The sequence below is a fragment of the Falco rusticolus genome, chromosome 2, assembly GCF_015220075.1.
Source record: "Falco rusticolus isolate bFalRus1 chromosome 2, bFalRus1.pri, whole genome shotgun sequence".
NCBI lineage: Eukaryota > Metazoa > Chordata > Aves > Falconiformes > Falconidae > Falco > Falco rusticolus.
Window position 1 is genome coordinate 8,410,902 of NC_051188.1, and position 27,706 is coordinate 8,438,607.

A 27,706-nucleotide genomic window follows, 5' to 3' on the forward strand; every position below is an offset into this window, starting at 1 on the left:
CTGCTCCAACAATTCCCCGTGCAACTTGTTGGCAAAATCCATAGCCCGTGGGCAGAACAGAGACCTCAGCAATATTGGCTGCAATATGTTCACAAAAACAGTGAACAGATCCTTTGTAGGTGTCAGGGAGCGTCTGCATCTTCACCTGTGCTGGGGGAGGTAATGGTACCTCTTGCTGGGAGGTGTAATAAGGGGAGAGGAAGCTTTACTAGTATTCCTTTGGTTTGATTAGAATCAGGCTTGTAGCCTGCATCTGAATTTCATGCCCTTGTCCACACAGGGAGTGGGGAAGGAGCAGCTCTTTAATTCACAGGTGTCTTGGATGATATGTGGATTGAACATTTCCTGTTTCAAATTTGTAGGTGAATTTACAATGGAATGAGCAAAATGGGAAGATTATGCTTTTAGAGAGAACAGACATGAAGATGACAGATAACCCTTGCAAGATTATCCTGAATAGCTAAGGAATAATTTTAAAGTCAAGATTTGTGTCATTAGAGGTGTAAGAGATGGGTTGGGAACAATTTTAGTGAGAAACCCGTGCACTGAGATTATATTTTTCTGCAAACAGTGTTGGTGGTTTGGGAGTGCTCCTCTTCCAGTGGTCTCCCTGCATAAATTATGGAATTCCTGTGTCTTGAAAGCATCTTTGGGTAATGCTTTTCAATCACTCGGGTAGTGATTGGAGATTTGGGTCCCTCCATTAACTCTTTTAATAGCCCTAAACCTTATTTTGGTAACACATTGCAGATACCTTCAGCAATGTGTGGTCAGTGTTGACCGGGATATCAATCCTGCGGTAGTGTTGTAACTCTTAAGTGTGTCACCTAATTGTTCTGGCTCATCAGTTGTTACACATTGCTATCATAGTATCAGTGATACTAATTCTGTGCTGTGGTCTGAACCACCTTTTGTCACTGCGCTGTTACACCTCTGTCCTCATCCCCTCTCTGGGCTGTGATATTAACTAGTTAATCTCAGCTATCATAGAGACAACCTGTGTACCCTCCAGCTGCCAGCAAAACAGCAGAGCTGCTGTGTACCTGAGATCTGTGGATTTGTGGAGGTAGGCAGATGTTGCAAGAAGGAAGGGGAGAGTTGCAGTAACATCCTGTTGTAACATTGACACATCTCGCTCCCTTCAGTCTTCTGCATTCTCTTCCCCTCATACTTTAAGCAAAATCATGTTGGCTGAGTGGCTGCTGCGGGAAAGAGGAGTCCTGTTCACAGACCTTGAAAATCCTTGCTTTCCCTGTCCAAAGACTTACGACTATTATTGAATGTGGTAGGAGATGTGTGTGTATTCGTTTATTTTTTGTATTCATTAAAGATCTGAATGCTGCTGCCTGGCACTTGAAAGGCACAGGGTTAGCATGAGAGGTCTAATCACATGGAAGGCGTAAGACTGCTTTTTATCAAGTAGCATAGCATCCAGAACTGATAGGCAAACTCTTAAGCCCTTGTCTGGGCTTGTCTGTGTTGTCTGGGAACTTGAAATTATATTGTGATTCTGTAGTGGAACATAAATACAATGATTACATATTAAATAAGGGCGGTGATACTTTGCCACCTCTCAGGATTGTTGAAGTTTAATTACATTATAGTTGCTTATGGCATGGATCATCTGCTTCAGTTCATGCTGCTGAGTCTTACTTAGCTAAAGTTCCTGGTTTAATTATTGTTTCTCCCTTTGGTTTTCATCATAAGTTGAAACAATTTTACATAAACCCATACAATACAAAAATTATTTTATAATATGGCAAAATATTATGTTGCCACAAAGAAAAAATATCTTATCTGTTTATATTATAAATATCTTCAAAAACAGTCTTTAAATATTTAATACTTCCACAAAAGAAGACTTTGAAAAGGCTAAATAGATTCCTTGCATAAATTCTGTGCTTAATGAATTGCTTACAGTGTTCAAGAGGTAACTTTAATGTTGCACGTTGGAGAACTGAATTTCAGAGGCTGAGAATTTTCATGTGCAATCACAATGTCTAAATGGAGCCTCTTGGCACGAGGGCCTATAAACCTGTAGTGTTGCTTGAGGGCTTAGTGTCAGCCTTTACTATGATATTGCAAGGATATGTAAGACTGCTTTCATAAAAAATGGAGAAGTAACAGGGTCAGAGTTCAGCTCAATGCTCGTTTACATTGAACTTCCTCCTGTTTACCAGACATCCCTGTGACAGGGCTGGAGTTTAGATTGCTGAGAAATAAGTCGTGCAATGCCTGTGTGAGCGTGACTAGGATCTTAGCTTCCATACTGGCCTCTGTGTGTCCTTAACTCCTATTTTAGCTTTGGGGTGTGATTTATTTCATTTTTTCCTCCTTTCCCCTTCAAAAGTAACTGATCCCTCTCAGACCTCTACTCCTCCAGCGTGTAAATGAAATTACCCTGGTATAAGGGTACCTCATGCTGGCACAGATTAGCAGATGGCCCTTGAAGGAGAAACTGCCATCACCCACATCTTTATATCAGTAAATTTTATCTGTATTGGGGAAGCTGGTCTCCTTTTCAACTCTTCTGATATACTAGCATGACTTTTGTATGCAAGATTATTCTCACTTCTGCTTTGGTAGCTTGCTTGCTAAAAGGATGTTTGTGATTTGTGTAAATTAATCCCTCCAAAACTGAACTCGACAGAGAATGATGTGTAGGATGAATAGGGCTGCAGGAAGACCACCACTATCTGAATAGCTTCTTTGTAGGTAGCTGTGTCCATGACCACAATTCAAATCCATTGGAAGGACTTTGGGCATTTAAGAGCCATCTTACTTCTCTGCCCAAGTAGAAATAATCTTGTAGTATAGCGGGGAGGGCCTGGAGTCAGGCAGCTTTTCTGAGCTTTGGGAAGCCTTGTCTTGCACCTCTGCTTTCCTGTCTTCAACACACATACCAGCATTACAAAAAATGTAGCCTGAGAACTTGTGGTGCATTAAGTGCAGTACTGCTGAGGGGATGCCTTAAATTTCCTAATATTTGAAGGATACTTGGTGATAAACTGTTGTCTTGGAAAAGAGAATGTATGTGGTATCTTCTAATTCAATTTGATAACTGATGGCTGTGTGAGACTTAATGTGCTGGTGGATCCAATGATGCTGAACAAAAGTTAGTTTGTACTTTAAGTTACTGAGTTAAAGAATCCTTCCATCAGATTCTTTTGAACTAATACATGCCAGTGTTGTTACAGTTTCCAGAAGATGGGTTCTGATTGCATTTAACTTCCTAGATTTCATAGGTGTGTCAGTATTTCATAGCTTAGTAAATTCATATGCAAGACTTTGCTCTAAGTCATGTAGAAACATTTAGGTTGGACAAGACCTTCAAGATCAGCAGGTCTTTTTTAAGGTAAAACTGGTAAATTTAACACTGCCAAGCCCACCACTGAACCATGTCCCTAAGCACCACATCTACACAGCTTTTAAATACCTCCAGGGATGGGGGCTCAACCACTTCCCTGGGCAGCCTGTTCCAATGCTTGACAACTCTTTTGGTGAAAGAATTTTTTCCTAATCTCCAATTTAAACCTCCCCTGGCACAGCTTGAGGCTGTTTCCTCCTGTCCTATCGCTTGTCACTGGGAGAAGAGACCGACCCCCACCTGGCCACAGCCTCCTGCCAGGCAGCTGTAGAGAGCGATAAGGTCCCCCCTGAGCCTCCTTTTCTCTGGGTTAAACGCCCCCAGTTCCATCAGCTGCCCCCCCCGAGCTGTGCCGCAGCCCCTTCCCCAGCCCCTGCCCGGCTCTGGACACGCTCCAGCCCCTCCGGGTCTGTCTGGGGGTGAGGGGCCCAACGCTGACCCCAGGGCTCGAGGTGCGGCCGCACCAGGGCCCGGCACAGGGGGACGGGCACTGCCTGGCCCTGCTGGCCACGCTGCTGCTGACACCGGCCAGGGCGCTGCTGGCCGCCGTGGCCACCTGGGCACACTGGGGGCTCATGCCCAGCCGGCTGCCGACCAGCCCCCCCAGGCCCTTCCCCGCCGGGCAGTTCCCAGCCCCCTGCCCCCAGCCCGCAGCGCTGTGGGGGGCTGGTGTGACCCACGGGCAGGGCCCGGCACTCAGCCCTGTTGGGCCTCATACAACTGGCCTCGGCCCCTCGGCCCGGCCTGCCCAGACCCCCTGCAGAGCCCCCTGCCCCCCAGCAGGTCACACTGCCCCCAGCTCGTCTCCTCTGCAAACCCACTGCGGGTGTGCTCCAGCCCCTCGTCCAGGTCATCGATGAAGATACCGAACAGAACTGGCCCCAGTACTGAGCCCTGGGGGACCCCACTGGCGACTGGCTGCAAACTGGATTTCTCTCCGTTCACCATCACTCTCTGGACTCGGCCATCCGGCCAGTTTTTTACCCATCTGCACTTCATACTGTGTCTACATTAAAGGAAGCTATGCTGAAGCTTCAAAGTAACGAAGTTTAAAAAGTAATACGGTTTGATCTTCTCTGGCTGTACCGGGTGTCTTTAATACCCTATTTTGTGTTACAGACTGAAGTTCTTAGGCATAGAAAATGAAAGCCTTCATTGAAAGTGTGCATAATAGAATGTAGATTTCAAGCCAGAAAAGAGTTTTTTGAGAGGGATTGCAAAGAAGGTGCAAAGATAGATTATTTTTTTTTAGATATGGTTCTTTCTGTTTTACAGGAAGGGCCAATCTAGAGGAAGCCAGTGAATCCCAGAATTTTCTTGCTGTAACTGAAAATCAGTACTACATCAAAAACCAGTTTGACTTCAGTCATGTCAGTACATGAATGTGTAGAGTAAAGGAAAGCACAGTGGAGAGACTGAATCACCTTTTTGATGACAATGCTGTCTTAATGTATCAAGTTAATCAAAACTTGCTTTTAAACAAATGTTACATCTATTGTTCTCACAAGAAGGAAGTTTACAATTACAGAACAAGATATTTTTAATTCATTTGAGCATTTTTCACCATTTGAAACTTTCACTGTTGAACGTAAATGAGTATCACTAAAAATGTATATACAACAGTTATGTATAAGCTCTCTCAATGTTTTCAATATGGACTTAAACTCACTTATAAGGATATTAAGATGGATTGAGATCACTTTTAATTCTGGTTAGCAGCTTTTTCAGCATCCTATTGTGACTCAGGTTGGTGTGTTGGAATAGTAACAGATGCTGGGAATGGTGAAGATGGGTTTGTTTTTCATGCCCGGCACTGTAATACAATAGTACTTTTAACTTCTGGTGAAGGGAAAAAACAAAGGCTTTTTGCAGAGCCCCTTGGTACCAATTAAAAGTTATGCCAGTAGTTAGAGAAGAAGTGATGCTGATGTTTGTCTCTGAGGTGAATTACTTGGAATATATGTTTTACTCATCAAGTAGTACAGGAGTACTTGGCAGCTCTTACTCTGTGATTTCATAGTGTGATTTAAAACAGGAGCTGTAAGCTATAAACCAGGTCTATACACAGAAACAATAGCTCTTATTCAGCAGGCAGGAAACCAGGGAAGTACTTGTTTAAAGCTTGTCAGTGAATTTTTATTTTTATGCACTACTTATCTGTGGGTCACAATACAGACATCAGCTTCTCAAATTAAGCAGGAAACACTTAATTTCCTCGCAACTTGCAGCTTTTTCCTTCAAGTGAGTAGTTAATACTAGAGACTACAAAAAGCATCAATGATCACTGCTCTGTCTGAAAACGGGCATTTCTTTATCTCACTAGCTTTAATCATTAAAAGCTGTAGTAGGCCACTGAAAGATTTCTGATAGACTGGCTTGATTAAAGAAAGTCTGAAGGACTAAACAATAAACAAAACTGCATATGGCTGAAGTAACAAGCTGTTTACAAGCCAGACATGCATGAGATAAATCCTGTTAACTTCATTTAAGTTATTTTGACATGTACCAATTGCCCATGAGCTTCTAGCTGTTGAATCGGTCTTGGATCTGAATTTCTTGCCCTTTTTTCTTTTTTTTTTGGGGGGGGGGGGGGGGGGATGACATGATAGCTGGATGGGGAGATGAGGAAAATGAAGTTCAACATGGGATTTGATGCTAATGTGTTTTGTATTGATTTCTTCATCTGCCTTCGAAGAAATCAAGATCAGCCAACAGCATAAGAACTTGTAGACTGTGCAGATAATTTGTAACGTTACGCAAAGTCGGTGTGACACTAGAGATTCTGGAATATTTAGCTTTTATATCTAAAGCAATGAAACCTGTATGAAACTTAATGGGGAAAACTAGGCTGTACTCAGTCGTCTTCATATACTTGCAAAATGGTTCATTTCTTTGTTTTCCAGGCATGTGAATTCAGAGAATAAAATATGGACAGAACAGTAGGAGTTGCATTTCTTTTAAGCACAGTCAGCAGAGGCTGTTGTCCTTACCTGTGGTGTAAGGGGATAATTATCTTTTTTTATTTTAACTTTTTAGTTACTGTCTCCTAAGCTTTAGCTGAGCCCTAGCATGGATGGAGTATTTTCTGATACTCAGCACTGTTATAGTGCCACTGCCAAGCATCATTCAGTTGTGTTGTGGTGTGGCTGCAGTTCTCTAAAAACATACAGTGAGTAAAGAAAAAAACCTGATCTTTTTGGACTGTTGTTTCTATCTTTAAATTGACATAACACCTTTTTCCATTATACCCTTCTATAGCCAAGATACAAAGTTTACATATGAGCTTACCCTCATGTCAGGCTTAAAGAGAGATGAAGATTAGCTGGGAAAGGTGTTTGTAGAGTAAGATCAGAGAAGTGTGTGTCTTTCCTGAAGAGGAGAGGGTATGCTAAAAGGCCTGCCTGCATGGGATGTGAGTATGCAGGGAGCTCTGATACTGTGTGCTAGCTTCTCCCTCGGACTGCTGATATGGACACCCTTGGTGGCGCGTCTCCTTCCATTCCTAGTTAATTTATTCTGCTTCCAAAGGGAGTAAGTTTTCTTGCATTGTGAAGCAAGAAACCTTTCTAAAAAAGCATCCATGAAGGGACCTAATGTGTAAAAACTAGTCAGAGGTAGGCTTACATGGTAGTTTCCATGCAGGAACTTCCTTTTAAGACAATGGGAACTGAAAGTGATGGGCATCAGGCCCTTTGACTTGGACTGAGGCCAGGCTGAACTAGAGGAAGTGGGTGAAAGCAAAACTAGCATTAACAAACAGTTTGATTTATGCCTTAAAGCAGCAGCTTGCTTTGCCCTGCTGTGTGATTCCCTGAAAATGGTGTCTTCCACAAAAGCTGTTCAGAAGCACATGCAGCTCTGGAAGTGCTGGCATTTCTGTAGTGTTTCCTATACGGTGATAAATATCTGGCCACCTACAAGCGTACAGCTTTCAGTCCTGCAAGTTGCTGCCACTTGGAGGGGGCGGGTGGAATGTAGAGTTCCCTTGACTCGTAAGCAGGAGCTCCTACAAGTTGATGGCAAATTGCTTTTACCAATGTCTGTGGAGTTACTCAAAGCCTGTTCCAAACAGCGTGGTTCATAACAAAATGTTCTTGCCTACTTTTAAGTGGAAAAAGGAAATGAAAATAGAAAAATAATGGATAAAATAAATGGATAGAAGTCTGAGAGCCTCTAGATGAGAAAAATGTTGCTTTGCTGTAAGAAAGGCATCTGTGGCCCAGCTCATTTCTGGGTGCTAACTGCACTGATATAAAGACCCATCATTTATCCATATGTTTGCTAGAACTTTTCATCCACTGGAGAACTTTTGTCATGGCTGTGACAAAAGACTTTGATGTTTCTGTTGTAAAGTAGGGCAATCTGCAGGGAGCAGATTGCAAATCACTTGCTGGGAGCCATGGATGTTAATTCCATGAATGCTGCTGCTCTCCATATCATCCCATCTACCAATGTCTGAGGCCTGCAAGCAGACAGTTGTTCTTCAGTGTTCGGATACGCCGCAAGCTTACCAAAGTAGCAGTTGCTATGTGGTACTTTTGCTGTTGCATAAGGGCTGTATGACTAATTAATTGCTGCTTTGATGCTTTGTTTCCTGAAATTTTCCCCCCTCACCCCCTTAAATGCTCATCAGAATTGGTGACTATTAAATAAATGATCCACAGTGGCATGTGTAAAATCCCTAGCACTGGACCTTATGGAGGTATTTGGTGCCTTTTAGTACAAATAAACTGCCATCCCTGCACTAAGCTTTTGCCGTTTTGCCTGTGCTTTGTCTAATTAGAAGAATATCTGGATGGATGACAGGACAGTTTTCCTGTTTGCTTTCACAATGTCTGTCTCTTCTTCCTTGGATCCCATCTTGTGTGGGATTAGTTAGTAGAAAATAAAATACAAATAATAGGGGTTGAACTAAGTCTGGGAGAACGATGCAACAGAGCAAATTTCTCTGTAGCTCTGAAAATCTGGGAAGTAAAAGTTGCAACTTTGAACCTTTAAAGGTATTTGGCAAACTAGAAAGTTTTAGCCTTTTTTGGGGGAGGGGTAGAGGTTTTTAAAATATTTGACTAAATCAAAATACTGTCTTGAATCTGAAATATTGCTCTTCCCTGTGTCTCAATTTAAAAAAAGCTGAGGAAATCTTCCAAATGAAAACTGTTTTGATCAGAGGTGATCAAACTTATTTTACAAAATATTTTGTTTAAATGATTAGTCCTGCTCAAAATGTTAGGACACTCTCAGCAGAACTGGAATGTTTTTATATTGTTTAATCTGTGACATATTGAAGGTTCAAGTCCAATTTTTTCCTGTCCTCTGAAGTTAATCCTCCAACTGTGATGTATTTGTAATTCAATCTGGAAGGCAGATGGAAAAAATTAAAGGGCTTTGCCTGTTAAAGGTCTGCGAGACCTTTCACAAGGGTAACTTTTGTTTTTGTTGTAGTGCATCTTCTTTGAGCTTACTTCAGCCTTATATTTGGGTAATACAGCTCTGACCTGGTTGTTCCATATGCCTTGTCCCTTGGAAGAATTTCACCAGGATAATAATGCCTTGAATGGGAGCATCAATTATGGGGATATTGGGCAGTGTGAGTAGCAGTTTGTTATAAATTTATGTAGCTGATTGATTCTCAGCAGCACAAGCCTCTTGATTGCTTGGAGAAGGGCAGTGGCAGGGAAGTGGTGGGTATGGTTAGGGAGAGTCAGCAGTAAAGTTGATAGAAGTAATTCCTGCCATCTCCTGCCTTGGTCACCCATTATCCCTTGTCCTGGAGCTTTGTAGCCCTTGAGCCTGGGACAGAAAACATTGGGAAGGTCTGTAGGACCTCTCAGACTGTCCTTCCAACTGGAGAAGTTTTAACTAGGAATTGCATCTTCACTGTGACTGCTGGAGGATTTTACGCGTAAGTAATGAAAGCCTAAATGTGTTCATGGGCTTCATCTTTACATGGTAAGCAGAATCTGGAGTTTCAATTGCAGCACAAAACTACTAATGGTTTGTGGAAGTTGAAACCAGTTTGTTTGTGTTCTTGTTAGCTGCTTAAGTTTCCAACATAAAAGTAATGCTTCATCATATACTGTTCGTTTCTAACAAGGGCTGACCTGAGTAACCTGGTGCTTTCCTACAGCATATCCTGTAGCTGTTTAAATGTTCTTTGGTCTTGTCAAGTGGCTTGTCCAAACTCTGATTCAGGGCAGGGGTAGAGTTCCTGTTTGAGGCTTTCCTTTTCAGTGCTTTTTTAATCACTGAAGTGATAAATGAGTGCTAAAAGCAGACTTCCTTGAACAGTTGCAGCCTCCCAAGAGCAGGTGACATGGTTTCTGCCGCATAGAAGAAGAACCTTCAGTAAAAATACATGAAGCATGATTCTAGTCAAAGGTCAGTGTACTCACAAGGACATAGTTGCAATGGAAGAGATCCTTTTGTTACAAGGATCTTAAGCCTGTATTTGTTTTGGGGACAGTGTTTGGCTGAAAGCTAATTCCAGCCAAGGAAAAATTGCTAACAGTCGCTCTAGACCATTGCTGGTAGAATAGGAGCTGGAATCAATTAACAGACAAAAAAGCATATGTGCTATATCTTTTGTTAAATGTGACAGATCTATTAATCTAGGAACAAAACCTCTGAATTATGGGAAGTGTGGAAGATTACAATGACATGGAGTCCATCTCTTCCAGTTTACTTATATGTTTTTGTGGAGGACCTTCAAGTTAATGGGTTAGCAAGGCCTGATGCAAGAAGGTGCAGTTTACATCTCCCTGCTCTTCCACTGAGCATCACATGATTGTGTGTTTCAAGTGGTGCAAATCTTCAGTCTCTGCTGTCCCTTGCACAAGTGTCAGGCTAGAAAGCAAGGAAACTCCTCATTCCTTGCATTTAAAATTGAAAAGATAAAAAAAATCAAGGTTAGCTTTGTTTTGATCTTTTTTTCTTCTGCACTAAATGAGCAGGGACAAACTGAGAGAACCTTACCAGCTGTTGGTGAGATGAAGCCTCAGTCCTGCCAGGCTACAATGCACATAAATGTGCAATAGGAAGAAACAAAACAACAATACTGTCAGGGAGGGAGGCCTTTTTTTAAGCATTATTTTTTTAGCTTTCACTTCTGGTTCTGTCTGCCCTGCTTTGAAGACTTAAATGGTGTGTGAGTGTTGGGTTTTTTAGTGGTACTCTACTGCTGCAATGGTTTTTATGGCTTGACTATTTAATTATTTGTAGTAGTACTTGTGACAAAGTTTGGGCCCCCCTTGAATATGATGCTGTACAAAGATGACAAGGCAGACCCTACCATTGTGGGTCTGCAACTTAAATGGCAGAAGCAAAGATTATAAAAGGAAATAAAACTAACTGGACCAGAGCCCCAACAGCTCATCAAGAGCAAAACCAAGAATAGAAACACATCAGTGTAATCCCAAAGAGGCTAGTGCCCACGCTGCTGTTCATGCAGGAGGATATCCTCAGCCTGTCCTGTATCTGCCTGTCTTCAGGAAATAATTCAGACAGGATGAGCACTCAAAAGAACTCCATGAACGTGTGGAGGGTGGAGTGTGACTCTTGAAATCCCCTGGCTTCTCACCAGTAAAACAACTGACTTGATTTCGCATGGAATATCCAAGTTTGTGAAAATAAAGCTACTGCACAGAGGATCAAAACGCAAGCCATGACAAAAGCTTGCAGGCACAATCTTGCCAGAAACTCAAAAGTACAAAACTACCAGGTGCCGATCTACCTCCTTGAATGATATTAAATGCTTTTGGTTAGAAGCTACTCTATGAATTAAAGTTTTGTTTTGGGTTTGGGTTTTTTTGGGGTGGGCTTTTTTGTTGTTGTTGGGGTTTTTTTATTTTTTGGTAAAAAGCTTGGGTTTGCTGTCCTCTCTCTGTAATCACTATTGACCTTAAGGTGCTGCTGAGAAGGAAGTGGGTTTTAGCCCACATGTCCTGTTTTGTCTTTGTACTTTACTCATTGCCATAGTTCCTGAATACTTCCAGGAGTATATTAAGTGACTAACATCTGTAGAACAGCTAACTAACATCTGCTGTGCTTTTTTTGTACCCTCCCCAGGGAAGATGTGTGGCAGAGTGGCTTGTTTTGTTTTAAATGGGCTTCCAAAACAACAAAAAAACACATTAAAAAACCTCATCCTGAGAGAAGTCATCTTTGAGAGCTCAACAAAAGCATGCGATACATGTGCACATATAATGTAAAGTCAAAGAAACGTGCCATGTATTTCAGGTAGAAGGCAGCAAGGTGGGTTTTGGCCCTTTCTTCCAACCTGAATTTGTTCAGTGGACCAGCCTGGGGAAGGCTCCTTGTCCTGAGCCAGTGAGCTGCACTTCACTGTAGAAAGTTTCTCTGAGCTAAAGAATCAAAACTGACTTGAGCCTTCAGCCTCTTGGGCACAATATCTCGTGCTGCCTACTGCTGGTTTTAATCAAACTCACGGAGTGCAGTTATCAGCAGCCGTGCTTTGGGTAGTGGCTGCAGTCTTCCATCTGGAGCTGGCTGCTTCTTCAGCAGTCTGTTGTGTGTTATGTATGTGTCTTCCTCAAATGCTTTGTGAATCTTTGAACTCGGAGTTCTGCAGGAAGATAAAAGGTCGTTCCTGTTTGTAATCAAGTGAGGATCACAGGTTTTTGTACAGGGAACTGAAGTTTTGTTGCTTGCTTTCTTTGCCTCACAGCTGCAGCTCTTCAAAGTATTCTCATCCTGCCTACATCAGGTGACAAAAGTTTAAGGGAAACTTACTCATAACATATTAGTTTCAGTAGTCTATTTTTATCTGTCATTTTACTACTATCAGGATGACTGTTTCTATGCAGTGTTTTATGCATGTTGTACTTTCATTTGTAATAAAACATTGCTGTTGTATTGCTGATGATGACTATATTCTTATTTCTAACCAAACTTGCTAGGTAGTCCTCTTTACTGAAGCTTAACATTTTAGGCTGTATAACTGCTTTGGATTAATCCTGGAACAGTTTTGTTTTGGAAGGGCACTTTGCGTATCATCTGGTCTAACCTCCCACTCAAAGCAGGGCCAACTTCAAGGATGTGTTAGGTTGCTCAAGACCTTGTACTTACTGATGACATCCTGACATTAATTGTAATGATGAAAATTGTAATGGGAAAACCCCTCGTACATGCTAGTATACCTTGACCGTTGTTACTTTTAACCAACAGTTTAGTACATTCACAATACGTAAACTGCTTTTTTCTTTTGCTGTTGTAGTGTAAGTCTGGTTGCAAAAGCCACCGCTCATTTTGCGTAAGTGTGGAAAATTTTGTTTAACTCTTGAATGGAATCTGACTTAAGAAAAAATGCTACAAAAAATATACCTAGGTAATGTCTGTTGTAAAGTATACTTCCGACAGTTTGTGGGGTTTATTCCTTGTTTGCATACGTGTTCTGTAAAGGATGGTGAAAGGACAGGGCTTGTTGAAGGAGGAGCAGGGCTCCCACGTGCAGCCCTGCAGGTTCCTGCAGCAGTTTGACTACACGACAGCTCCATCTGCTGTTCTTCAGCACAATTTTATATTAATTCTTGTGCTTCTTCCCTCTGATTTAATACATTTTCAAACTGTTTTTACTCTTGTGAGGACACCTCCAAACTGCGTGTTGATGTTCTGGATTCAGAATTTCTTTGAATTCTCGGCAATAACCAGCAGTTGTGACATCTCTCTCTTCCTCTGCCTGTGTTAGAAGCATTAGCTTTTTTTAGTCATTATGTGTCTCAGCCTTGCAAAAGCAAGTTACTACAAGGTATTGAAGCCCCATCATCTAGCAATAAAGGAATTCCTGCTCTTCAATTGAGTAATATGTACTTGTGATTTTAATTTTTTTTTTCTGGAGAAGTCTGGACTTGTGTCCAGGCTGGGATCTTACACATGTCCATGGTGTGTGTCATGAGTATGATGAACAGAGGCAGTTTAGCTGCTGTGAGGCTATCAAAATTTTACAGAATGAGGAAAGAACAACGTGACTGCTGGCAGTGAGTGAGTCTACAGTGTGGCTCAGTCAAGATGGAGAACCATGACGCTTTGATCAATGCGGTTACTAAAACGGGCAAAAGAGAACTTAAATTCCTGTGCTTTTCTCCTTCTTGGTATTGAGAGGCAGACTCACTAGAGCATGGGGATTTGGGGGTTTGTTTTGTGGGAGTAGACTGAGAGATCACATAAGGAAACCTTCTTATAGTAGAATATATCTCTAAAGAAAATTAACTGTCATTCAGGAAAATATATTCATGTTGGGCTAATTATATCCTGGTTTGCTAGCTTGTCATGGCTTAACCCTGGCCGGCAACCAAGCACCACGCAGCCGCTTGGTCACTGCCCCACACCCAGAGGGATGGGGAGGAGGATTGGAAAGGAATATAAAACTCTAGGGTTGAGATAAGAACAATTTAATAGGGAAAGCAAAAGCTGCGCATGCAAGCAAAGCAAGGGACTCATTCACCGCTTCCCCTGGGCAGGCAGGTGTCCGGCCGTCCCCAGGGCAGCAGGGTTCAGTCACATGTAATGGTTACTCAGGAAGACAAATGCCATAATGCCAAATGTGTGTCCCCTTCCTCTTTTTCCCCCCCAGTTTATATACTCAGCAGGATGCCATATGGTAGGGAATATCCCTTTGGCTAGCTTGGGTCACCTGTCCTGGCTGTGTCCCCTCCCAGTTTCCCATGTGCCCCCCTCCCCCCAGCTCTCTGGCTGCCAGGGCCTGAGGAACTGAAAAGTCCTTGACTTAGTACAAACATCACCCAGCAACAACTACAAACCTCAGCACATTATCAACAGTGTTCTCTCATCAGAGCCAAAACACAGCACTGTACTAACTAAGAAGAAAATTAACACTATCCCAGCTGAAACCAGGACACAGCCTGTGGAATAGGAACAGTAAGATGGGCTTTAGAATCTGTTCTGCAGGAATAGTCTCAGCCTGGTGCCGAAAGGATGCTTATCCATTAAACTATTCTGATTTTGGAGTGTGGGGTTTTTTTCCCCCTTCACTGTGTCTTTTTTTTTTTCTGTTTCATGTTAAGCTGCCTGCACGGAGAAAATTTTTGTACTTATGTTTGTAGTTCAGGGAAGCTGAATACTTTTTGTGGTGTAGTTTTGTAGGTGCTGTGGCTTCAGGCAGAAAGGATGCAGAATCAAGTTAAAGTGAAATGTTTAATTTCAGATGATTCTATAAAAGGCAGACAGAACACATGAGCCTATTTTTTTTCTTATCACTGGCTAGCAGCCTAACCAGAAAAGTTAAATAGAAAAATACCTCTCCCTTTTACAAACAGTCCTGGAACAAAAGACGTATTAGTTGTACTTTCTAACAGTGTTGGAGTTTATTAAACTATACTATGATTTTTTTTATTAGAATGTGCCTTAGCTAATCCTTTTCTAATTGTCCCAAGGTCTTATGGCCAATAACTTTTTCAGTTGCTGACCTTGTTTTGCCTTTTTACGTCTAGTCACTCTATCTAATGACTCTTGATTTTGCTTGATGTAGGAAGTTAAAATGAAATTAGTAACTGTGCAAACAAAAAAGGGAGCATGTGAGTTGTCAGTGTAAAATAAGCCCAGCGTATGTTATCAGCACTTGAGTTCAGTGAAAAAGCCCTTAAATACATACATAATAACATCACCACATACTTATAAATAAGTAGTAAATGGTCCCGCTGAGCAAAACTGTAGAACATACATAAATTAGTTTTATTTGGGTCTGGAAGCAGTTCCTGAAGTTAACTTATTCAGAGGACCTTGTCTCATATCTGACAAGACCACACACAGACCTTCAGCTGTTCCTGCTGTTGTGCTAGCAGTGAGCTGCAGCACAACTGTCCTTTCACTTCAGTCCAAGAGTGAGAAACTTTTGAGAGTGTTTGGAGAAGGCACTTTGCAACAGATTGTGTATCTTAAATAAGTTCCTGCACTCTTTGACCCAAAGCAAATATAAGTACGTGGTGTGGAATAGCTGGATCCTGCAGGTCAACAGTTAGGCTTTCCTTAACTGCCTGGAGGAACCTGCCTAGTGCTTAGGTCACTGCAGTAGCAGCAAGTGTTTGGGTTTGTGTGTGATTTGGTGCTTTTTCACGTTTCCTATTTTCAGAACATCTGAAAGTTAACGTTAAAGTTTGGTTCTTGGAGCATCTGAGAGATTTGGCAAAGTTCTTGGTGTAAAGGCAGATGGGTGAGCTGAGATCTTGAAGCCAGCAGATGTCAGGCTGTTACCACCAGCAAGAAACTATGAAAAGATGATGCTTTGTGCTGATGAAGGCAAATTAGGAAGCTACGGGTCATCTTCAACTGATGAATAAAAGTAGTGATTTGTGAGTACAGGATGATTAAGCAGGATAACTCCTCTTGGAGTAGTTCGGGGGTGGGGTGGGTGGGGTGTTGGTTTTGTTTTGGAGGGGTTCTTTTGTTTGTTATAGTAAAAGCCTGCACAGGTATTCCAGAATAAAATTATGCCCATGCAGGGAGTTACCTTGTAAAAGGAACTGATAAACCTTCCCGGACAGATGAATGTTTGGGGAAGGGTCAAGGGGGATAGTGCATACAAAATAGTGTGAACAAGCTGAGAAATTGACCTTAGGAATTGAAATTGTATTTCTAAGAGAATAAAGCTGACTCTGTGGGGTCTGTGTTAAATGGTGTATGTATAGGCTTGCAATGTTTGTAGGGCAGTGGAAAAAATTGAGGAGGGTATAGGGATTAATGAAAACTGCAAGGAGAGGAGGAGAAGCATTCCACAAAACTATCTGAAAAATCTCAGTAGCACAAGAACTACAGAAAATTATTATTTTCTAAGAATTAAGAAAAATCTACCACTTTGTGACAAGAATCTGTTTAAATGTCAATCTTATTTCAAAAGGGGGAAGAGAAGGAAGTGGGAGGTTTTTGTTGGCTTGAGTTTGTTTGGGTTTTTTTTAATAAGTAAGGCCAGTAAGGATTTTCCCTAAGACTCAAAACACTGTGTAACAATGACTTTTTGCTTGATACAGTCTTATTGCATCATAGACCTTGTGACCCCTCAGCAGATTTGTCCGACTTCCTAAATATACTTCTATCTCATGTTAAGTATGATACTATAAAAAGGGCATGTGTTTTTTTTTTATGGCTGAAAAAACATTTATCCTTCAGCATATACACCTGTAATTTGGGCTGGTTTCATTGATAATGCAGAAGAATTCTGGTGCATTATGAATATAAATTATTTCAATGTCATTTTTTTATCTTAGTAAAACGTTTTTTCCTTTTCTTTATTTTTCATCTGCAGAGTGACTGTCAGCGCTTCCAGGGGACTCCAGAATTAATTTTAGTTTTCTGAAAATGTTGTTTCCTTGTTCTTACAGATTGATCACTTTGGATTTGATGAAAACCTTACATTCCAGCAACGGTATCTAGTAGCAGATCAGCACTGGAAGAAAAACAATGGACCAATACTGTTTTATACAGGCAACGAAGGAGACATCACATGGTTCTGCAACAATACAGTATGTAGAAAATAGATGCTTGATCTTGAATTACAGGCCTTCTTTCCAGTAGTGGCATACTGAAAAAATAAGAACAAGGAGACAGGGTCAGAATATCATTTAAAGAGAAGTTTGTAGTGATTGTTATGGTTGTTACAGGAGGAAGAGGAAGCTGAACGGAAGTGCAGAAAAAGTTTTAGGGGGGTCAGGGTCCCATTTGAAGCCCATAGAAATCAAAGGGATGTGCTTGTATTGACTTCCTGGAGCAGTGAAGAAGATTTCTAGAGGAAACATAAGGTGCCTCAAGCTAAGAATGCAAGATTTTGGACCAAAATACACCTATCCTAGTACTTTAGATTCCCCAAGTAAAATGGGAAGTTTTGATGTTTTTTCCCCTAAGAAAAATGTGAAGTGGAAGACGTGGAAGTTTTTACTTCCCTGAGCAAAACAAATGCAGAACGAAGTGTGTGGCTATTTTTTCAGCCACTTCAATACAAAGTCCAGTAACGCAACAGGAGGTGGCATATGCTGAGCTCAAAGCAACCAAGGACCGCTTACCCACTTTGTTCTGTCAGCAGGCAATCTCTGTCTGCCTGTTTCCATAACTGGTGGTAACAAGTTGCTGTCAACAAGTTGTAGTTACACTTATTTTCAACTAATAAATTATTGCAATGTTCTAGGTTATTGCTTATTGCCAAACAAATCTTGTGCTTTCTGTAACTAATGTAGTCTTAACTCAATGTTGAGCATATGTTTATTTCCTATGGATTAAGCTTGTGCGTAGGAGTTTTGGCAAGATTGCCTGTGTGTACTCACAAAACAATACTGCTTAATATTTTGCAGCATTAAAATACGTGTATTTTCTTTGTACGTGTCCCTTTCTATGGGTGGATATCTGGGTTTGTGTGTTTTCTCATTTCAGTCATACTTGAAAACCAGATTGCACTTTGGCTTTCTAGTTGTATTTTGATAGTGATAGCTTTCTCATCAGAGAATAAGAGTTGGAATACACTAGATTGAAAGTAGACTTTGAAAATAATTGATCCAAGTTATTTAAATGTCTGTTTTCCTCTAACTAGGGTTTTATGTGGGATGTGGCTGAAGAACTTAAAGCCATGTTGGTATTTGCTGAACACAGATATTATGGAGAATCTTTGCCCTTTGGGAATGAGTCTTTTAGTGTAAGTGTTGTCATTTGTCTTCCTTAAATGTGTTCTATAGAAACATAATTCTGCCTATTGTAATTCCTGCCACTGCAGTGACTGTTAGCCTGAGTAAGACTTAAATGTGCTAGAAGCACACAACTGTCCTATTTTTGTAACTATCAATTCTAGGATATAAAAAAAATCTCAAGGGACACGCCTGCAAAGAATATTTCATTAGCACAGATCTAGAACTACAGCTGCTGTGGGGAATAGAAAGACTGCTGGGGGAAATCACTCCTGTGCTGTACATAACCTGTTTTCTTTGTCTCAGGATTCCAAGCATCTGAATTACCTGACCTCAGAACAAGCTCTGGCAGACTTTGCAGTACTGATTGAGTACTTAAAGGCAACCATTGCAGGAGCCCGTTACAGTCCTGTCATAGCTATAGGAGGATCTTATGGAGGAATGCTTGCAGCCTGGTTTAGGATGAAGTACCCCCATGTGGTAGCTGGGTGAGTGTACTCACCCTGCTCAAACAGAGCAGGCACCTGTTGCTTCCGAGCTATAAATATTGTGATACTGGGAGAAGTATCATAATTCAAGCTGGCTTGATTTTTTTTCACTACTGGCAGGAGGAGTTGTTACCTTGAATTTGGGAAGAGACACTGTTTGCCTAATAAAGATAACTCTAGGTCAGCAGGTACTGAGTGGTGTATATTTTGAGAGCTGTCTGTTAGTTTTGTAAGACCAATTATGAATGCTGACTTTGCACCTACTTTTTTTTTTATGATCACCAGATCATAAAAACCCTACAAAACCAGTAATTCCCCCACCTTTGCTAGAGAGTAGACTTTTGTGGGCAGGGGCTCTCTTCGGTTGAGTTTGCACAGCTGCCAGTGAGAAAGACCTAGCTGCGAGATGAGAATGAAAAATAATAAAGCAAGCAAGTCTGAAATTCTTCTTCATGGTTTTTTTGATATCTTTGTACTTGTGTCCAAGACTTAACCTTCAACAGCCTTTGCATGTGGAGTTATGGAATAGTTTTGCAATTTATGGTTAGTCTGCCTGGGGCTCAGTGTTCAAGTTGAATTATAAATTCTACTTAGTGGCTGTAGGGAGGGTATTGACCAGAGGACAGAATTTCACTTTGCAGGAGTTCAGCATCTTATGTCCCTTTGCAGAGCTCTGGCAGCCTCTGCCCCAATCTGGCAGTTTGGTGATTTGGTTCCCTGTGGCGCTTACTTCAGCATAGTGACCAATGATTTCAAAAAGAGTGGGACGGGCTGTTCAGAAAGCATCCGGAATTCCTGGAAGGCCATTAACCACCTTTCTTCAACAGGTAAGACCTCACCAATACTTTTTTGAAGGGTTGTAGTGTTTGGGGTTGTGTTAAAATTTCATAAAATCAGCAAGCTTGTGTTATGGCTTTCACCTGTGTATGTATTGGGTTTTTTGAAACTATACTTTCAGTACTGAAAACTTCCAAATAAGTTTAGCATTATTTTTTTAAATATACTTTGTTCAGACCTGGTGTGATTCAGAATCCAGGTCCAATCATCCCTAAGGTCAGACAAGGAGCTACCTCCAGATCAGAACCTCAAGGCTTGTATTCCTTTCTGACAAAGTAGGCCAGATAGTTGTTACTTTAAAAAAAATAAATATTTAAATACCAACTGAGGGAATTGGATATAGAAGATCACTGCAATCTTTATGGATTCAGTGCTAGGGATTCAGTTGGACTCTATCTTAAGGGTCTTCTCCAACCAAAATGCTTCCATGAATCCACAGCTGCCTGAAAGGATGTTGTAGTGAGGTGGGGGTCAGTCTCTTCTCCCAGCAACAAGCAATAGGACAAGAGGAAACAGCCTCAAGTTGTGCTGGGGGAGGTTTAGATTGGATAGTAGGAAAAAATTCTTCACTGAAAGAGTAGTCAAGCATTGGAACAGGCTGCCCAAGGAAGTGGTTCAGTCCCCATCCCTGGAGGTATTTAAAAGCTGTGTAGGTGTGGTGCTTGCGGACATGGTTTAGTGGTAGATTTGGCAGTGTTAGGTTAGTGGTTGGACTTGATGATCTTAAAGGTTTTTTTTTCAATCTGAATGATTCTATGATTCTATATCAGGTGAGGTCACTGTACAGCAAAGGAGTTAAATTTAAAAAATAATCTTGCTACTTCGGTGTCCTAAAGAGAAAGCCTGGTATGATGAATTAGGTAATTTAAATCAAGGAAGCTGAATTGGATGAGTTCTAGACCAGATAAAATAAAGGCCAGGAGAGTACCAAGAGAACTATCTATTAATAGTCCTTGTACTGTGCAGTATCTGGTTTGAAGTTTTCCTCTCATTGGAAGAAGCTTGCCCTGATGTTTATCTAAAAAACCAGACAGATTTACAAGATGTTTGGCATCTTTCTGATAAGAATAATGTTACCTTAATTGTGACATACCCATATGCTGAAGTAGCAGATTGCATTTCCCTCCACTTAGAGGTGCTGACTAAAATGCCTGTATGTGGAATTTCACCAGATTAGTTATGCTAAGTGAAGATTTTTTTTAGCAGCAGCGCAGCTGACCTACGTGTTAATGGTACAATAGTCTAAATATTATTTTGTTTAATTTTTTTTATTAAAGATGCAGGTTTACAGTGGCTTTCCAACACATTTCATTTGTGCAGCCCATTAAAAAATCTTCAGGATGCTGCTATGTTGAAAAATTGGCTGAGTGAAACATGGGTAAACTTGGCTATGGTGAACTATCCCTATAAAGCTGACTTCCTGCAGCCTCTGCCAGCTTGGCCTATACAGGTAACGAGAATCATTGTCTTGTAGAGTTGATCATTTGGCTTAACCAATTCACTTCTCTCCTAGCCTTGTACCTTTTCCTTTATTTTTGTCTCTGTAGAGCCCATATGGCTGAAAAAAAGAGAACCAGGGCAATATCTTCTTGTGCATTGACTGGTTTGTTGCCTAACTGCCATTTGTGGGGCTAATAGGTTGCATCAAGAGCCCAGCAGAAGAAGAGTGCCAGGAATGACTGAAAAACCTCAGCTGTCCTCGGGTTGTTCTCGAGGAGCAGAAATGCTGCAGAAAAAGCACATGCCCTTAAAACTTCTGATGCCAGGCTTAGCTGACAGTGCTTGCAATTGAAGAGAAAGTTTTGAGCCAATGTCCTTTTTGATGTGGGAAATGTAGTGACAAAGGAAATGCAGATCCCCACAAATGTATTCCTTGCAGGGTCACTTCTCAAAGCAGAACCACTTCTTCACACTTGCAAACCTTCCTTTGTGCAGTTCTATTTATTGGCATTGCTTTCTCCAAGATTTCTGTTTTCTTGGAGTGTTTTTGGTCTTTTAAGACTCCGGCTGAATTTCCCTACGTGGCTTTGGGTTACTGTATATGGAAGGTGAGGCAGATAAGACACTAGTATTTTTGGCTAGTAGATAAAATTTTTTTTCCTTGTGTAGAGCTAGCTGTCTGATGGAGGTAGGGAGGGACATTCACCTGTCCTGTGTGGGTGGCTGCAAAGGGCAGTATGAACACCTTGAAAAATATTTCTGCTTTCTTATCAATCTGACACAACCTAAGAAATGTGCTCACCTTCACCTGTGTCCACGCTATCTCTGACTGAAGTGTAAACTAAAATGGAAGAGGCTGCTGCTCGACTGGACAGTGCTAATTAATGTATGAAATGGGAGTTAAGCTCCTCAGATACTTAGTTCTGAAACAGAAGCTCTAATCTGACTCTGAGGCTGGGAAAGGGGAGAAAAAGTGTGTTTGGGTATCTGGATATATATGCATGTTTAACCTGTTTTCTTTTGCCGGCTGCCAGTACTATCTCTGAAATACTGTTTTCTGTCTTACTACATGATCTGAGCTTCAGATACAGGGCTGTAGCCCTCTGCTGTGCAACCTCTAATTGTGGAGTTAAGAACTGATGGCTGAGCTAGCCAGACCATAAAACCTATTTGGAATGACAAAATGTGGAAGCTGGGCTCTGATGTTGTCTATAGGGAACAAGGGAGGGATCAGTTTCCTAGCTTCCATAATGAAAACAAGGGAAAAGATTATACAGGGGAGGGAAGGATAGTAAGTCCACTTCTGAGACAGGGTTGTTCAGCCTGGAGAGGAGAAGCTCCAGGGAGACCTTGTAACAGCCTGCAGTTCCTAAAAGGAAGCTGGAGAGGGGCTTTTTACAAGGGCCTGTAGCGATAGGACAGTGGGGAGTGGCTTTAAACTGAAGTAGGGTAGATTTACATTAGATACTGGGAAGAAATTCTTTACTGTGAGAGTGGTGAGGTGCTGGAACAGGTTGCCCAGAGCAGCTGTGGATGCCCCATCCCTGGAAGCATTCAGGGACAGGTTGGATGGGACTTTTGATCAGGTGTTCCCTGCCCATGGTAGGGGGTTGGAACTAAATGATCTTTAAGGTCTCTTCAAACCCAAACCATTCTATGACTCTTGGAAGATGCATGGTTAGCATTGGCCTTGAGCTGTGCCTGTGCTGCTGTCCTTGGAGCAGTACTGGAGTTGTAGTGCATCCTTTGCTCCCTGCAGAAAGAAACTGGGTTCTTCCAGTTGGCTGGGAGCTCAGATTCACAGCTTTTTGCCCTTCACCGTTCTTGTATTAGTCCTAACTCCATGGGAGCAGGGGTAAGGAGAAAGCCTTGTCAAAGAGAATATTTTCACATTTGTTTTTTTTAATGTTTTAACATTAAAAAACTTCCTGGGGCAGTAGTTTTTCTGGTTTTGGTTGGTCTTGTTTTTTCCACTACTTGTATCCTCAGTTAAGGTTTTGAATTAAACTTTACCTGAGATTGCTCTTAATTTTTCACAGGTGAAACAGTGCCTTGTTCTACCACCTCATTTTCTGAACACAAAGTAGTAAGAATTTTGCAATGCAGTACTACTGTATAAAAGAAATTTGAAATATTAGAGCTTTCCTTACATGGATTTTTCCATTTGTACTACAGCAAACTGCAGGGAACTCCAACCTGTACCTGGAGCTTCTTTGTTATATATATATATATATATATTTGCATGTGTTACCTTTCATTACAGAAAAGCTAAATATTCTTTAAGTATCATCTATTTTATTGCATGTGGAATGGACTGAAAAGCTTGGTGAATGAAATATTAAGGTTGTACTAATTTTTAAAGTTTTTTTTAATGAGGAAATGTAAAGTTTCAGGTTCCATTTACATAGTGCATGCTACTATGATGAATATGGCTTTTTATGATAATGCTCAGGGCATATCATTGCATAGAAAGATGCTTTCTGGAAGTGGTCTGACTAATTTGAGAATTGGGTAACTTGAGAAGAAATGTATATCCTATCAAGTGTAACATTAATCTTTATTTCTTATAGATTTAGACTCTTCTTTCTGTGTTGCAGGAAGTCTGCAAGTTCTTGAAGGATCCCACTCTCTCTGACAAACTGTTGCTGCAGAATGTTTTCCAGGCAGTAAATCTATACTACAATTACTCAGGAGAAGCCTCATGCTTAGACATGTCTGAGACTGCAACAAAGAATCTGGGCCAGTTGGGTTGGTACTATCAGGTGTGCACTCTATTCTTTATAAATTGCAGCTTGATGAGATTTTTGAGCTAGAGGTGGTGAGAATTGTCAAGTAATTTAGCTGTCAATATATTGTCAGATGTAACTGATGTATGGATGACAAATGTAATCATGAAGCAAGTATGATTGTAGTGGGGAGGGCAAGGCAGAAGAGAAGCAACTTTCTCAGGTTTAGGTTCAGTCTTCATTATCTAGGTAATTGTTGAGTTTCAGCTGTTTATATAGACTGGTAAATGATGTGCAGCAGCATCCTGGTCTTCTAATTTCCTTCCTCATCCCAGGCATCCACCCCAATTTGTGCATGCAAATATGTCAGGATACTGATGTTGGTACTGATTTCTTTTAGCTAAAACTGTTTATCCTGTAGCTTGCCGAGACCCAGCCTTTCCCATTAAGTAGGTAACAAAACTACACATCCCTGTGGTAAGTGGTCCAGGGCATTCTGCACTCCCCATCCCATTTACTAAGCACGTGCAACGCTTCCATACAGTCTCTCTTCTGAGGAGCAGGGCAGCTGCTTCCAGAAGCAAGGTGTTAAGGATTTAATGTTCAGGTAGTAACTGTGTGCTGTTGACTACTGCCTCCTATGTATTTTTTCTGCACAGCCCTAGATGTGTGGGCTTTATAAGTTGTCCTCTGTGACAGGGAGGGAAACACCATATGGGTAACAAAGAATATGGCAACTGGGCTCATCAAAACAACATATCCACTCTGCAGCTTGTTCTCTGCCTGCTTCTGAGGGTACGTGGGGAAGGGGGCAAGGAGGAACAGACTGTGAGTTAGGTTAGTTGGCATGGTGAGGGCTGTGTTGCTTCCAGGATATAATTTTTCTTTTTTAGCTAGTGTCACTAAGGTGTCAGAGTATAGTTCCTGTGAAAGGTGAAACTTTTCCTTGGTGTCGATGAGAAGGGCCATAAGGAGGATCTGGGGAACTACAGGCCTGCCAGTCTGACCTCAGTGCTGTCATACAGCACGTACAGGACAACCAGGCAGTCGGGACCAGTAGGTGTGGATTTATGAAAGGCAGGTCCTGCTTGACTAACCTGAATCTCCTATGGCAAGGTGACCTGCTTAGTAAATGAGGGAAAGGCTGTGGATGTTATTTACCTGAGCTTTAGTAAAGTCTTAGACACTGTTTCCCACCACATTCTCCTGGAGAAATTGGCTGCTCATGGCCTGGGTGGGTGTACTGTTGGCTGGGTAGAAAACTGGCTGGATGGCTGGGCCTAAAGAGTGAAGGTGAACGGAGAGAAATCCAGTTTGCAGCCAGTCGCCAGTGGGGTCCCCCAGGGCTCAGTACTGGGGCCAGTTCTGTTCAGTATCTTCATCGATGACCTGGACGAGGGGCTGGAGCACACCCGCAGTGGGTTTGCAGAGGAGACGAGCTGGGGGCAGTGTGACCTGCTGGGGGGCAGGGGGCTCTGCAGGGGGTCTGGGCAGGCCGGGCCGAGGGGCCGAGGCCAGTTGTATGAGGCCCAACAGGGCTGAGTGCCGGGCCCTGCCCGTGGGTCACACCAGCCCCCCACAGCGCTGCGGGCTGGGGGCAGGGGGCTGGGAACTGCCCGGCGGGGAAGGGCCTGGGGGGGCTGGTCGGCAGCCGGCTGGGCATGAGCCCCCAGTGTGCCCAGGTGGCCACGGCGGCCAGCAGCGCCCTGGCCGGTGTCAGCAGCAGCGTGGCCAGCAGGGCCAGGCAGTGCCCGTCCCCCTGTGCCGGGCCCTGGTGCGGCCGCCCCTCGAGCCCTGGGCTCAGCGTTGGGCCCCTCACCCCCAGGCAGACCCGGAGGGGCTGGAGCGTGTCCAGAGCCGGGCAGGGGCTGGGGAAGGGGCTGCGGCACAGCTCGGGGGGGGCAGCTGATGGAACTGGGGGCGTTTAACCCAGAGAAAAGGAGGCTCAGGGGGGACCTTATCGCTCTCTACAGCTGCCTGGCAGGAGGCTGCAGTGAGGTGGCTGTCTGTCTTCTCCTGAGTAAGAAGCGACAGGACAGGAGGAAACAGCTTCAAGTTTTACCAGGGGAGGTTTAGATTGGAGATTAGGAAAAATGGTATTCGCCAAACGGGTGATCAAGCATTGGAACAGGCTGCCCAGGGAAGCGGTTGAGCCCCCATCCCTGGAGGTATTTAAAAGCTGTGCAGATGTGGTGCTTAGGGACATGGTTCAGTGGTGGGCTTGGCAGTGTTAGGTTAATGGTTGGGCTCGATGATCTTGAAGGTCTTTTCCAAAGTAAACGTTTCTATGATGTTTTGACAGTAATTACTTATCAACTGGTGTTTGACCTTTTTTATTTAAATACTGCACTAACAGCTATTGGACAGTCTCCTCGGAATACATCTTGTTTACCCTGCTCTTTTTCAGGCTTGCACTGAGATGGTGATGCCCATGTGCACAGATGGTGTCAATGACATGTTTGAGCCTCAGAAATGGGACTTTGATGCATTTTCAGACCAGTGTTACAGGTTCTGGGGGGTGAGGCCACGCCCCTCTTGGATTCTTTCTATGTATGGAGGGAAAAACATCAGTTCATACAGCAATATCGTTTTCAGGTGAGCCTTATTTCATCTTATAGAGTGGAATCTTCTACCAGTTTAGGTTGTCAGTGCAGAGAGCCTGTCTTATAAGTATCTAACAGGTCTGTCTCCAGCACTTCAACTGATTAAATGGTTGGCTTGCTTTGTGTTGCTCTTTAGAGTAAAATGGTCAATCTGCAGTGGCCAAAGAAGTCAACTGTTCCGTTGCTGCCTGTGTGACTCTTAACAGAAGAATCTGGTTTGGGATTCTGCCAAACGTAATCTTCCCACGTGGATTCCTTATCTTGTGGCCAAAGTCAAAGTTTCTCATGCTGGTAAATCAGTCTAGCTTTTATGAAGCCAAAGCACTGTCTCTTCCATGTAAAAGAAAGCCTAAACAAGCTCTAGCTATAACACAGGATCTTGGTCACAAAAATTATTGCTCTGAGTGATAGCCTTGTAGAAGGGCTGGAGTGACCTTCATTTTTCCCTTTGCAGAAAAGAGGGAAATAACTTGGAGTTTTCCTATTATTGGCAATTAGACAAGTTTCAACAAACTTGCTTAAGTTCCAAATACAAATAGATGTTTCTGTTCTAGCAAGGTGTACTGGTAATACAACAGAAGTTTGTCTGAAACATCTTTGTATGTGGACTAAAGGTGAAAGAAATGTTTCAGTCTAGTGTAAAAACTAGTGCATGCTGCTTGCTCTCTACTCAGCCTTCACTTATTTTTTAGGTTAAACTCTGCTTTCTTTAAAGGGAAGTTTGTGTAGCTGTAATTTTGCAGTGTGGCGATAGAAAGTTTTGAGCAGTTAAGTACTGGCTGATCATAAAGTTTTGATGTGGTAGGGAGGCATTTAATAAACCCATTGAAGCCTGTGCTTCAGGAGTTCTGACTTGTACTGATTGCGCACTCTAGGCAGCTCCTGGATATATGTTCCTCTGTGCTCTGGTTAAAATTGTGTGAGGGACTTCAAAAAAACAAAAAAAAAGCAAGCCCTACCACTTTTTAAACAAAAACACAACTCTGAATTAGTCTGTTAGACTTGGTGAATAGGTGTGTATTTTAAAAATAGGAAGCCATCACTTGAATTGGGGATTATTCTCCAGATTTCAGCTGTTAACGTTGGTCTGTTTGGCTCCAAAGGCCTGTTGCCTCCCTCTTGTTTGCCTCTTGCTGTTTCTGTCCCAGCAGGGTATCTAGTCTAGTGAGAAATTCCATCCTTTTTTGGAAAACTTTTTAATAAAAAAAAAAAATTGTTGGTTTAACTTAATTTCTGCTGCAGTGTTGCTCATTTCCAAGGCTTCACAGCTCTGTACAGTAGAAATCTACTTTGTAAGCGATAGACAAGCAAACAAATCTAAAGTGTTTTAAGAATTTATGCCAGCTGAAGGAGCTTGAAATGAGAAAAGCTTGAAAGCAACCAAATGAATGAAGAAGTGCTGTACACACAAAGCTCTGGATCTCAAGCTGGGTTGTTTCTCTTCAAACAAATACATTGTCAACACTGTACATTTTATATAAGAGCCTTTTATCCCTGAGCACTGTGGAGTACTTTACAAAAAATATCCCTATGTTTACCAGGGGATGTGGCTCCCTGTGGGGTGAAAAGGACTGTGTTTCAAGTGTCAGGCAACTTGCACAACAGT

The 27,706-nt window shown here is 42.2% G+C and overlaps 1 protein-coding gene across 2 annotated transcripts in view; it reads left to right on the forward strand.

The window, feature by feature from the left end:
• Positions 1–27,706, forward strand: part of LOC119143090 (prolylcarboxypeptidase) — a 34,434-nt gene that overhangs the window by 822 nt on the left and 5,906 nt on the right. Inside the window, exons 1-8 of one of the 2 annotated variants that reach the window (XM_037376948.1) lie at positions 4,671–4,824; positions 16,717–16,857; positions 17,916–18,017; positions 18,313–18,494; positions 19,164–19,321; positions 20,609–20,781; positions 23,369–23,533; positions 25,905–26,092. In XM_037376948.1, the coding sequence (XP_037232845.1) occupies positions 4,750–4,824; positions 16,717–16,857; positions 17,916–18,017; positions 18,313–18,494; positions 19,164–19,321; positions 20,609–20,781; positions 23,369–23,533; positions 25,905–26,092 (1,184 nt within the window). In that variant the 5' untranslated portion in view covers positions 4,671–4,749. Of the gene's footprint in view, positions 1–4,670; positions 4,825–16,716; positions 16,858–17,915; positions 18,018–18,312; positions 18,495–19,163; positions 19,322–20,608; positions 20,782–23,368; positions 23,534–25,904; positions 26,093–27,706 lie in introns of those variants that run through there. The other variant, XM_037376947.1, reaches the window with a different exon arrangement.